We start from the raw sequence: 14,187 nt of genomic DNA on the forward strand, positions 1-14,187 counted from the left end.
TAATAAAACATTTTGCTAATCCTAAATACTATAAGTGCCATATAAATGCTTATTATTCAGCTGAGTAGAAATGACAATTGACACGTTGAAAGATCTTTTTTTTCTTTTTAATTTGAAAATCTGAACTGAAGAACCCATTTATATATATATATATATATATATATATATATATATATATATATATATATATTTTGGCGGGGCAATGGGGGTTAAGTGACTTGCCCAGGGTCACACAGCCAAGTGTCTGAGCCTGGATTTGAACTCAGGTACTCCTGAATCCAGGGCCAGTGCTTTATCCGCTGTGCTGCCCCCAAACCCATTTTATTTAAATTCTTACATATTAGCATAGAAACTGGTATTATTCTCCATATTCCTTTCTCAAAATATAGATTAGATTATTATAATAGGGCTATGAATTAAAGAAACAATGATATATTTAAATATTGAGTTTGAAGTCTTTTTGGAAATGTGTTTTTCATCACTGAAGTAATATATACATGTTATTGACTAGATTCAGGAAATAGGTGCCATCTAATCGTATGGGAAATACTTTTTAGGGAATGGATTGTGACCTTATTCTATGTTAAAGGATATGACTTGAGGGAGAGTGGTTGTTAATACATCATTTTCTTTGCAACAGGGGAGTTGGCAAATACAGACTTTAGCAATATGAAATACAGTAAATGAATCTACTGGTTGCACAATGTGCTGTCACTAGTAGTAATATCAATTAGCAAATCAACATAAAAGTTTTAGTGAGAGGAAGCAGTCAGATTTCCCATATACTAGGAATATGGTGGGGGGCAGAAATCATTTAGTACCTAGATAAAAGAAATAACAAATTTGAAATCCTCTAAAGTTATATGTTTAAATCACATGGTGTTAAGTTAAATGTTTCCACAATAAAAAGACCAAACTAGGTTTCTTTATCTCTAAGATAAGGTAATGGGACAAATGCCCTCTGAAGACCCTTCATTCTGAAGATCTATGATTCTGTTAACTAAATGTATTAAATAGAAATTAAAGGTTACAAGTATGGGCAATCACTCTGCTAGATAAAGCTCCTAGAAAATAATAGCTGTATGCACTGACAGTTTAGAAAACTGGACATATGGGGCTATGTCTATGAAAAAAGTGAAATGGTGATTTAATTTTAAAAAGTTCCTTACCTACCCATTCAATGTGGGATCCTGACCTATTATCTATATTATAGTCTATATATAATATATATGTATATATACATATATTATATATAAATATACATGTATTATATAATATATGTATATAAAATATACATATAATATGTGTATATGTATATGTATATATACATGTATTATAGTCTAAAAAAGAGCAATACGATTACAGACATTTCAGAGCTGAAAGGGACCTTAGAAGTCATCTGGCACAATGATGAAAGCCCAGGCCTGGAGACAGAAAGACCTGAGTTCTAATTCAACCTCAGGCAATGACTAGTTGTGTGACCCTAGGCAAGTAGCTTACTTTTTGTTTACTTCTTTTTCCCCAACTGTGAAATTGGGAAAATAATAGCACCTACCTCTAGGGTTGGTATGAGGATCAATGAGATTTTATTTGTAAAAAGTTCTTAACATGGTGTATGATACATACTAGGAATTATATAAATCCTTATTCCCTTCTTTTCCCCTGTTCCATTATTCTAACCTCCTCATTTAAAGTCAGGGTAATTGAAGGGAAAAAGTCAGTCACTCAGTTAGTGAATGTGAGACAAAACCTATATCTCGATTCTCAGCCCAGTGTTTATTTTGTTATATCAACTTGTCTCCATCATGTTCACTAGAAAAAGGAATAACATTCATTTAGAAAGCCTGGGTAAAATTTGGGTGGGGATTTGTAACATGATTTGGGTATTCTCAGAACTTTCAGGAACCTCTTTTCTTACTCAGAGAATCTGGCAAAAACTTGTTGTAGGAGGAGGTGGTATGCTAAAATTAAACATGTAAAAGGAAATGCTACCATGTTTGTCATCAAAAATCATAGGATCACAGACCAAGAGCTGGGTGGGACTTCAGAGTCTATCTCATCCTAGTCTCTCATTTTGCAAACAAGGAAACTGAGGTATAAAAAGGGTATGATCACTTAGATTGTAAGGAGTCAGAGGTGAGTGTTGGGGCCAGGTTTATTGACTCTATATCCGATGCACTTTCCACTGTACCACTTGCTATCACTTGATGTATATCAATACATAATTTCTGTCAATTCAATTAATGAAATATCATGTGGAATTATAAGTTAGAAGACTAGTTTCAAATCCTGGCTCCCTCCCCACCAAGTTCTAATAATAGAAGTGCTTTATGGCTATTAATTCATTTGAGCTATACAACAACCCTTAAAGGATAAGTGTTATTATTAGATACATTTTACAGATGAGGAAAGTGAGGCAGAGGTTAAGTAACTTGCCCAAGTCAGCTAGTAAGTATATGAGATAGGATTTGAATTCAGGTCTTCCAGACTTCCAGTTCAGCACTCTAGCTACCGGGAGACTTTGAACAATTTATTCAAGTTATATTGTTCTCAGCATTCCCACCTGTAAATGGGGATAATGACATAGGCATATTCTACCCCTTAGAGTTGTGATATAGAAAAAACTTTGTAAAGTGTCAAAAGTTATAAGCCAAATAGTTCATAGAACTGCTTATCTTATGATCATTTCCCCAGTGTTTCCAACTACTTCTTGAATAATAATATTCATGATAAAAACTCAACATTATATAATGGTTGTTGATTTAAAATACTTTTCCCACCACCTACCATGGGAAGGAGGGTAGTGTAAATATTATTATCCCCATTCTCCAAACAAGAAAACTGATGCACAAGAGGATAAGTGATTTGACCAGTGTTACACAAGATTAAGTGACAAAGTTTGAAAGTAACCTTAGTCTTCTGATTCTAAGGCCTTCATAGACCAATGAACAGTTAACACAAGGAAGTTTGCTTTTCCTAGCATAGGAAGAAAGAATAGAGTCCCTAATGGATTATTCTGTGTTCAGAACTAGGAAAATATTCCCCTGCAGTTACCAAACCTGTGGGCTACTTTGTAGCTACTCAGATATCTGCCAGAAAAGCCAAATCTACCATCACCACTGCTTTTACATGCTTATGGGGAACTAAAAAAGAAATGAATTAGATCTGTAAAGCCCCTTTCAGCTCCAAAATGTCTGTAATTGTACAGCTATGTTTTAGAATGTAAACTATAAACAGATCAAAATTATCCTGGATGAGTGGGTGGCTGGGAAACCCTATTTACCATTTCCATTTTTTCCACATAAACATAGCTCTGTGTGTGGTCTAGTTTTTGTGGTCAATCTTCTACCTGGTTTGAAGGTTTTTAGTAATTTTCTGCACAATTAGAGTAGTCAAGTACTTAATTTGGTGAATAAAATGGCATGCTACAGGGGCAGTTAGGTTGTGCAGTAGATAAAGCACTGACCCTGGATTCAGGAGGACCTGAGTTCAAATCCAACCTCAGACACTTGATATTTACTAGCTGTGTGACCCTGGGCAAGTCACTTAACCCTCACTGTCCCACAAAAACTAACAAACAAATAAAATGTCATGCTATAAATCACAATATGTAAAGTACACTCAATATACCACCTGTATGTTCGTGTCTCTTTATATATATTAGTATCATTATCGTGCTCGTCATTCCAGTAAATTACGCCAGTTGGGTCCCTCATTAAGGCAGTACAGTTGAGTACTTTCTCTTTTCCTAAAGAAAGATAGACAAACTTAAAGAAAGATTTCTTGTTAGCAGAACCCCAAAGCTCCAAATGACATTAAGAGATTTATACTAGCTAAATGTCCCATCATCACCAATATATATGAAACATTTTTATGTAATACAGAACTAAAAACTTAAAAAGTATAAATATTCAAGTCTTGTTTTGAGAAACCTAATTTATAAAAATCCAAATGTAGGAAATAGAAAAATTAGGTGGTTATTTGTAAGTTTTCCCCAATTTTACAAATGAAGTATGATCCAAATTTTTATTTTTAAATTAATGATTTAGAATGTAAAATATTTTAAAATTTACAAAGTGTTGTATACTAGTTTGGCCTCACCACCACTCTATGAGGTTGTTATTAACATCATTTTGCAGATGAAGTGTCTGAGAATCAGATAAGCTAAGTGACTTGCCCATGGTTCTATAAGTAGCATCAGAATATTTAAGGCCAGGTCTTTCTAATTCCAAGTCCAATACTTTAACCATTCCTTCATACTATGACTGCTCTTTCCTCTGATTCAGAATCCAGAAATCAATCAGTTTTCCATGTTCAAGTAGCAAGACCAAATGGAATATTTTTATAGCATTTTTTCTAACTTTATTACCAAAAGGTCCAATTACCATGGCACCTTGAAAGGTAATCTCCAAAACTCTGGAATATTATGTTCAATTCTGGACACCACAGTTGAAGGACATTGGGGAGCTTCAGTACATCTAGAGAAGGGTAACCAAGATGGTGAAGGGTTGTGATTGCAGGAATTGGGAGTGTTTAGCTTGAAAAAGAGATGTGAGACAAGAGAAGGGGCATAAGGGCTGTGAATGTCCTGCAGAAGAGGGACAAATCTAACAAGAAGAGCTTGTTAGATTTCACCTCAGAGGGCAGACAATGGGTAGAAATTGTAGAAAGACAAATTTAGGTTTGATATCAGGAACAACTCCCCAGTAATTAGAGCTGTCCAAAACAGGAATAGGGTGTCTTCAGAGACACTGATTTCCCTCTCCCTGGAAGTCTTCAAGCAGAGGCCAGATGACCACTCTGAAATATATTAGCGAGGAGATTCCTCTCAGATACAGGTTGGACTAGGTGATAGCTGAACTCCTTTTCAACTCTCAAATTCTATGAAGATTAGAAATTTTAACTTCCCCAATAGGATAGCAACATCAAAACAATGACAGATAGACCATTGACCTAGGTATTTGACTACTTCATCACCATGTAGTTGGCTTATTCTAATCTATTTGGCCTAAAGTTAGTTGCTCTTTGAAACCCTGTTTGCCCTAGTTTGCTCAATTGTAAAATGAGCTAGAGAAGGAAATGGCAGAAACCCCAAATAAGGTCACAAAGAGTCAGACATGACTGAAACAACTGAACAACAGCAACTTTGAAACCCAACTCTATTTTTCTCCCCATCTTCATATAAACTCACCATTTTCATATAAACATAGGATATAAACTCAACACTTCATATAATCATAGATATATATGTATTATAAATATACCTAATTCAGCTTCAACATAATTAATGCTGTTCCCATATAGTGTTGATATTATGTCTGTGTTATCTGTTTTTTAAAGAGAGAAAAAATATATTATTTCTCTATAGTGTTTTCCTACCACATACATTAAGGTATATGAACTATATTCAACACAGAGATTCATATGTTTACCACATTTATGACATGTTTTATTTAGAAATTATTTCATTCCATCCCATAATAACTAGAAAATACATGTTACTCAGAGTTAAATTATCAAGTTACACTCAAGACATATAAAAAACAACTATGAAACACTATTTACAGAAATAAAAAACTTAAATAACTGGTAGAATATTTGTTGCACATGGCTAAGCCCTATACATAAAATAAAAGTGATATTACCAAAATTAATTTGTATATTGATGTTATAGTAACAAACCGCCAAAGAGTCACTTTATAGAACTAGACAAAATAACAAAATTTATTTGAATGAAGAAAGGGTTGAGAATCTCAAGGGAAATAATGTAAAAAAGTAGAAATAACACTTCTAGGCTTCAAATTATATCATAAAACAACAATCATCAAATCCATTTAGTACAAGTTTAAAAAACAGAAAACTAGATCAGTGGTAAAGACTAGATGAAGAAGAATCAGAAACAAACTTAATAGCCTTGTATTTAATAAATGTGAAAACATTTATTAATCTGTTTTAGAAAGGGTCCCCTACTAAACATGAAAAAAAACTAAGAAAACAATTTTTAAAGTATAAATATATATGAATATAAATATATGAGATCAAGAGCCATTCCCTAATGGATAACTGGCAACAGATACAATAATTCTCAAAAAAATTGCAGCCATTAGCAACCATACAAAAGATTTTTTTGCAGTAATTCATAATAATAGAAATACAAATTAAAACAATTCTGAGATTTCACCTCATACGCAGCAAACTGGCAAATATGACAACATTTAGTAAATGTAGACAGGCTGCAGGATGATAGGCATCCTAATACATTGTTGGTGGAGCTGTAAGTAGGTCCAACCATTGTGGAAAACAATTTGGAATTAAATGGAAAAAACCCAGCTAAAATGTTTATACTTTTCAACTCAGAGATGCTACTATCAAGCATATCTCTCAAAGAGGTCAAAGCTAGAAAGAAGGGTCTCATTCACATATCAAAATCATATCGCTTTTTGTGCTGTCAAATAACTGGAAATAAAATAGACTACCCACTGATTAGGGAATAACTAAACAAATTAGAATTTGTTTATATTTATGTTTATATATAAATGGAATGAAGTAGCATTGTGCTGTACAAAATACTAAATATTAGCTCATAAAGCTAATATCTAAGGATCTGACTCAAATTCACATAAGGATTAGTGAATAAAAATATCTTAAATAGTAAAAACATAGTAAATATCTACTCTTAAAAATCATGTGCTCCTGAAAATGCTTTTATTTCTTTCATATAGTAAGAGTTCAAAATAAGGTTTTCTTCAGGCATTGGCTCTCTCTGCTCACCACCTCTGTTGTCCACTATGGGTCCTCTGATTACCTGTGAATGTATGCTCACTGTATTTGAAAACAATAAATAAATATGAAACAAGCTTGCTATTCAAAAAACCCTTCAGTTTCTTCAGTATTCCAGAATTATTCTTACCTCTTATTTTTACATTGAAAGTTTTAGTGACATTAAATGATCTTCCATTTTTATAAAGGAAAAATATACAAGTATAATTTCCTACATCATTCCACACAGCATTCTTCCGAATATATGCTTTGTGATTCCCTGGAATCGGAGAACAGTCCTGTATGTTTATAAAATAAAGAAGTTTAAATACTTTACATAAACAAAACTAGTGTTAAAATCAGGTCCCTGTGTAATCTTAGGCAACTAGGTGGCATAGTGGATGGTGCACTAGGCTTGGAATCTAGAAGACTCCTCTTTATTAGTTCAAATCCAGCCTCAATCACTTACTAGATGTGTGACCCTGGGCAAGTCACTTAACCCTGTTTGCCTCCATTTCCTCATCTATAAAATGAGCTGAAGAAGGGAATGGCAAGCCATTCCAGTATTTTTACCAAGAAAACCCCAAATGCGGTCACAAAGAGTTAGACATGACTGAACAACAATAACAATCTGTAATCATATGATGAAAGATGTTATGCCATTTAAAAGTTAAACCACAATAAAAAGTAGCAAATGATAATCAAAAAATTCTGTAGTCCATGACTCTTTCTTTCTTTCTTTTTTTGTGGGGCAATGGGGGTTAAGTGACTTGCCCAGGGTCACACAGCTAGTAAGTGTCAAGTGTCTGAGGCTGGATTTAAACTCAGGTACTCCTGAAACCGGGGCCAGTGCTTTATCTACTGTGCCACCTAGCTGCCCCCCTATGACTATTTCTAAGGGCATAAGAGCACTGGATTTTTAAAAATAATAATATTTGGGATTATCATTAATATTAGGAAAGTCATTTCTTCATAGCAAGTAATTTTAAGTATTTTGTTTCGCTTAATGGTATCATCATACTCCTTAGAGATTTTGCAAATATATCCTTTGCCATTCCAGTGTGGTAAATAGTGCAGGTTAAAGAAAACTCTATTTTTGTTAGCCATGAACCAAAATTGAATCACAAAAACATGGTGCTGCTACTGTTAGAATAATTTCACAGGATAGTAACCTACAAAGTAGTAGGTAGAGTGCTGTGCCTGGAGTCAAGAAGACCTGAATTCAAATCTAGCCTCAAATACTTACTACCTGTATGATCCTGGGTGCGTCACTTAACTTAATCTTTGTCTGCCTCAGTTTCCTCATCAGTAATAAGGGATAATAATAGCACCTACTTCATAGACTTGTTGTGATGATCAATAGAGATCATATTTTTTAAGTTCTTAGCACATAGTTGATGCTTAATAAATGTTTGTAACCCCTCTTCTTTAATTCCGCATATTCCTCTCTAATAATACTTTAGCAATGTTTAAGCAACTGTATACCATTTAAGATCTGCGGAAAAGCAAATTGATACCTCTGTTGCATGAATTTTTAGCAAAGTGTATGTAGAAGGTGAGGAAGCTGAAATCCACCCCCACTCCACCATGCCTACCCCTCCCTTGCTTCTGGTCAGTGATGACTGACTTTGAAATGGCAATGATCCAGGCCATCAGGGTTGACTTTCCAATCACAACTCATCAAGGATCCTTCTTTCACTTCTTGTGAATGGAAAGAGGTCTACAAGCCAACTGCCTGAAACAATGCTAGGGGAAAGATGACAATTCTACCATGAAGGTTTATCCACCTGAGTTCTGACATTCATCCCAGCTATAGTTGTTGCTGTTTTTTTAACACCTTTACCAAAAGAATGATCATCCTTACCAGGCTCTGAACCATTTGACAAGTTGTATAGCATAGCAGCTTGAGAGCTGGACTTGGACTAATGAACATAATAATGATAATTAACATTTATATAGTGTCCCAATACTGTGCTTTACAATTATTAGCTAATTTGCTCCTACAAACAACTCCAGAAAATAATTGCTATTTTTATCTCCATTTTATAGATGAGGAAACTGAGGCAAATGGCAGTAAAGATACTTGCTCAAGGTCACAGCTAGGAAGGGTCTGAGGTCAGTTTTAACTCTGATCTTCCTGACTCCAGGTTCACTGCACCACCTAGCTTTCTCCATGTTAGAAAATAATTATTAATGATGGATTTCTAGGGGAGACCCAGAGAACAGTTGTATTGCTCTTTCTCCCTCAGCTCTTGTCTGGGATGAGCCCAAGAAAAAGGAGATTGATCCTTTTGTTTAGTTAGGTGAAGAAGCACACCTAAACAGTGGAATTTCCCTTTTGCATACTCTCTAGACCACCCTCAAGTCATGTCGATCAATGGAACTGACTGATGTTATAACCAATTGGCTTAGATCAATGTGTAGTGGCCCGCCTCTACTAAGGAGGATAAACTCTGTGGCCAAACCAGGGTCAGGTTTTCCCTTTTTGTCCTCTCCTGCCCCTCTATCTGGCCTCAGTCTCACTTGGTGCTAGATAATTTAGAAAACACAATTTAGCACAAATAATTAAAAAAACACACCCAAGGACATCTGGAAAACCTTGACTTGCATCTCATGCCAGGTGTTTAATTAATGTATGACCCATGGCATATAAATCAGATTCTCTGAGCCTCAATTAACTCATCTGTAGAATGGGAATTACAAAAAGAATACCTCAGAACTGTTGCAGAGTAACATATGGTTTGTGCAAACTTTAAATCCTTACATAACTGTGACTTATTCTTATTTTTCTTATTAATCTAAGCAAAAATGTAGAACTTCTATGAAAAAGGTCCATGGGCTGGACAGAAACAATGACATTGGTGGTCATTCCATTAGAATGTATCATTTAATTTCAGGAAGTTCACTGAATAAACAATATCTGAATAAAGTGCTCAAGATACAAAGCATTAGCAGAAAGCACTTTCAAAAGATGGTACAGAAAGGCTGACAGTGCTTAATGTAAATATTGGAAACGGATTTCATGTAGCTGCTCATACCCATGGGGTTATTCTTCGTGTCTGTTACTATTTTACAATACAGTATCATGCCATGATTATGACATTGTAAAAAATAAAACTCAGTGGAGCTAGCTCTCCAGTAGATGATATTTTATTAGCAAGAATGACCAGTGGGTATGTCTTAAGAGGCTTATTAGTAATAAGCTTATAAATTTATGGAGTATTTATGGTTTATAAAGTTTTTGGACAACATCCACATAAGGTAGTTAGTACAAGTAATCTCTTCCTTATTGACCTGATGAGGAAACTGAGGTTCAAAGATAGCCGCCTGCTCTCTGTCTCACAGCTACCAAGTGGCCAAATGAAGACACAAATTAAGGTCTCAGCTTCAAATGCATTGCTCTTCCTACTAAACCATAATGCCTTTCAATCAATAAATCAAGTTCACAAAGCTAGATGAAATGGTAGAGAAAAAAGTAAAACAGGGTCAACATATTTTAAAGGGATTAAAATCATCACTACTATATAGTAAATGTTTTGTTTATATATAACTGACTTGCATCAAATCAAACCAGAAAAATTAACTTGAGCCAAAATCCTACTGTTTCTTATGGGAGGGATGACAGTTAAAGATAGCTCATGATTTCATGGCCTTGTTCCCTTGGCCTGCCAAAAACAACAGCTACATCCAGAATTATCAGGCAATACTCGGGAGATGATACTCTAATCAGAAAATTTTCACAGGTATCTGCACCCATCTGTCCAAAATTATATGTCTCCATGACAAATTCCTCTTATCTTGAATTCATGTATCTGAGACATAGAAAGAGTGATCCCTTCTCCAATGTGAGTTCCAATGATAAACGATTGTGGTAGAACAAGATTCATATCCACAACAAAAGTTTTGCTACTCTCATGTAGGCCAATTTATGCCAACTATGTGGTTTTGGCAACTTGTTTGGAATATACTATTCACATTTCTCCAATTAACTAACCCACTGCCCAGGTCCCATCTGAAAACAAGTATGGACCAATGGTAGCAGAAGCTAACTGCCTGAAAGGGATATGGGATTCTAGGATTACTACAATTTCATATGTAGGGTAGCCTTGCTCCTATGTGTAGCAAGTTGGGTTTTCATCAAACAAATCAATTTTTCCCTTTCACTTAATTTTTTTTCTTTTCTTTTTTTGTGTGGGGCAATGAGGGTTAAGTGACTTGCCCAGGGTCACACAGTTAGTAAGTGTCAAGTGTCTGAGGTCAAATTTGAACTCAGGTCCTCCTGAATCCAGGGTCGGTGCTCTATCCACTGTGCTACCTAGCTGCCCCTCACTTAATTTTTTTAAGGACTTTTAAAATTTTTGATCAATTTCTACTTAGCAGTGACATCTAACATCAATTCATTGTAAGAAGACCACTTATCTTCTAGTGAATCCCTAATGGACATAAGGCAAAACCCAAATTTTCTGGCAAATTTCATTTCAACATTTAAATTGTCTCAGATCTTAATATTTAGATTAATCCTCACAACTTTATAAAGTTTCTAAGACAGATTCAAACTAAAGCCAAACTAAAGCTCCAGTTAAAAAAATAATACCAATAGAAATTGAGAAGGGAACAAAAAGCCCTTGAACTAATAACCCTATAATTATTAATGAACTTTACAGATAAACAGAAGTACTAATATGCATTATATACAAAGAGACCAGCCTTTCTCAAACTCAGCATCTCCCCCGCCTCAGTCCTTAATAGAATTTTTCAATAATTGTTACCTTAAATAAAGATATTTTATAGGCCTCTGTCTGGAAGTAATCATGGGTACAGTTTATACTTAAGGATTTCCCAACTTCTACTTCTTTAGTCATTAAATATTTTGGGTGAAAACAATAATGTTCACTTCTTTTGGTGACAGTTATATTCCACTGATTTTTATTTTTTCTGTATGGGGAGAAAAAGTTTAAAGACAATTTAAAGCATTTTCAATACAGTAAAATCCCTCATATGAAATATATATATACACAGAATTATACCCATTTCCACACCCCCAGATCCATTCTTCCTGTTTTCCAGCAGATTCAAAGATAGCAATTTTACTAACCTGGTAGTTTCATCACAGAATCTTGAAACTGAAAGGTGATCATATAATATTAATAATAGAATAATATATTAATAGAATAAATAATATATAATTCAATGTCTTTATTTTATAGATGAGGAAAATAAGGTCCAGAAGGGTTAAATAGCTCAGAGAATGAAGAAATGGTAGACCTAGGATGGTCTACTACAGTGCCTCTCTGATGGTTAGTAGCAGTTGATCAGCAGTTTTTGCTGATGATAATGAGTCAGATAGGTCCTCTCTCCATAACAATTTTCCCCCTCAATGATAGCTATGTGGGTTGGCCTTGAAATAGTGTATTAGTGAGCACTGCTTGGGCAGTGAAATTCTGCAGAAGTTTCAACTCTGCATTCTAAGTAAAAATCAGAGCACGAAGTTTTTCTGGCTTAGGTTTTTATGGGACCTCAGTTTTTGTTTTTATTTTTTGTCCTGTTTCAGGCTTATACATTTCAGTTACCTCTGCAAAATGGTCTTTAGTCTTTTTCATACCACCTCAATCAGTCTTTTGAGAACAGCTTTGTATCTTTCTAGGAAAAATAATTATTTTTTATATTTTTTTCCATCCTTGCCAACACTCTGCCCCTTCACCTCCATGGATACTGACAAATTGAACATTAAAAGGTCATTTGAAGAATATTTGACATAATTTTCAGCATCTTATATGTGAAGTATGCAAGTGGCATTTAGGATATGTTAGCTATCAGGTAGTCTCAGAGTTAAAAGAGACTTTAGACTTTGACTACATCTAATCTCACCTCTGTGTAATGCATCAATTCCCCCTATTACATCCCCAGCAATGACTATAGAGCCTCTTCTAGCTATGAGATTATTTCTGAAACAGCCCTTTACAATTATGGACAGTACTCATTATTAAGAAGTCATTTCTTATATGAAGTCAAAATATACTTAAAGGAAATGTATATGGGATGAAAAGGTACTGTTGTAGACTCAGAAGTTAAGTGACTTGTCCAAGGTTATACAGTTAGGAGGTGACAAAAGCAGGTGGGGGCACAATGGGTAGAGTGCCAGGTCTGAAGTCATGAAGACTTATCTTCCTGAGTTCAAATCTAGCCTCAGCTACTTACTAACTGTGTGACCCTGGGCAAGTCACTTAATCCTGTTTGCCTCAGTTTCCTCATCTTTAAATGAGCTGGAAAAGAAAATGGCAAACCACTCCAGTATCATTGCCAAGAAAACCCCAAGTGGGGTTACAAAGAGTCAGACACAACTGAAAATAATTACTGGTTCTCCAGAAAAGGGAAATTTCTTCATTAAATGATTTCTTGGTGAGTGATAAAACTCATGACAAATTATCTGAGAGTTTATTTCAGTTGTTCTTAGTATTCTTAATATCAGAATATGTAGATCCACTATTTAAACTCCAAAGGGATTTTTGGGCTCAAGTGTCCTAATGTCACTGATGAATTTGTGCTCATCCAACTGTACTCCTTTCCCCTCCCGGTGACTAGTGGACCCTTTCATGAAAGACAGACCAGAGCATGAGACATAACATCTGAGGGTCTCATCAAGAGCACCAGCATGTGGCTATCCACAAAGCAAGACTAACCTTATTGGCAACTACACAGCCTTAAAGGGCTAGACAGAAAACAGGGGGGAAAAAAGGGATAGCCTTTTTCTCCATTATAAAGTCAAAGAGGCAAGGAACAATGAAGTAACAACACAATGCAGAGAAAGTATTAATACCACACAGAAGAGACTGAATTTAACTTAGACCAAAAAAAAGGAACCAATAAAACCCCTTCAGTTAGACATCTTCAGAGTTGTGTTTAAGGAATAATAATTGTCAACATTTATATAGTACTTCAAAGTTTGCAAAACCCATTTACATATATAATTTCCTTTAATCTTCCAATAACCCTGTAATAAAAATACTATTATTCCCCTTTTGCAGTTAAGTGACTTCCCCTGGGTCACACAGCTCATCCTGAAGAGGAATTTGAATTTAGGTGTTCCTGACTTCAAGTCCAGTGCTCCAATCCCTATACCACCTAGGGACAGCTGAAAACCAGGGGAGATACAATTAGGAAGGGGGGATAGCTCTCTTGGAGTGAAGGAAGAGGACTCTAGGCTGTGAAGCAACCAAAAGTCCTTGAAATCTTGAGATGTTTCCTTAGACCTCAAAATGCCTTTAAGATATTTCTTTAAAAAACAAACAAACAAAAAGAACCCCTACCTTCAAAGAATGAAAGTTGCCATCATTAAGAACATTCACTTTCACTCTGTATGTGACTTTTGTCTACCTATTTGTTAAAGTTGCCTCTCCCATTAGAAACTAAAATCCTTGAGGGATAGGA

The 14,187-nt window shown here is 35.0% G+C and overlaps 1 protein-coding gene across 1 annotated transcript in view; it reads right to left on the minus strand.

Moving 5' to 3' along the window:
* The window catches only part of IL18R1 (interleukin 18 receptor 1), a 35,834-nt gene that overhangs the window by 12,715 nt on the left and 8,932 nt on the right, over positions 1 to 14,187 (minus strand). Inside the window, 4 exon segments of the mRNA XM_043996707.1 lie at positions 3,634 to 3,748; positions 5,265 to 5,327; positions 6,911 to 7,058; positions 11,529 to 11,694. Coding sequence (XP_043852642.1) covers positions 3,634 to 3,748; positions 5,265 to 5,327; positions 6,911 to 7,058; positions 11,529 to 11,694 — 492 coding nt within the window.

This window comes from Dromiciops gliroides, chromosome 3, assembly GCF_019393635.1.
Source record: "Dromiciops gliroides isolate mDroGli1 chromosome 3, mDroGli1.pri, whole genome shotgun sequence".
Lineage (NCBI taxonomy): Eukaryota > Metazoa > Chordata > Mammalia > Microbiotheria > Microbiotheriidae > Dromiciops > Dromiciops gliroides.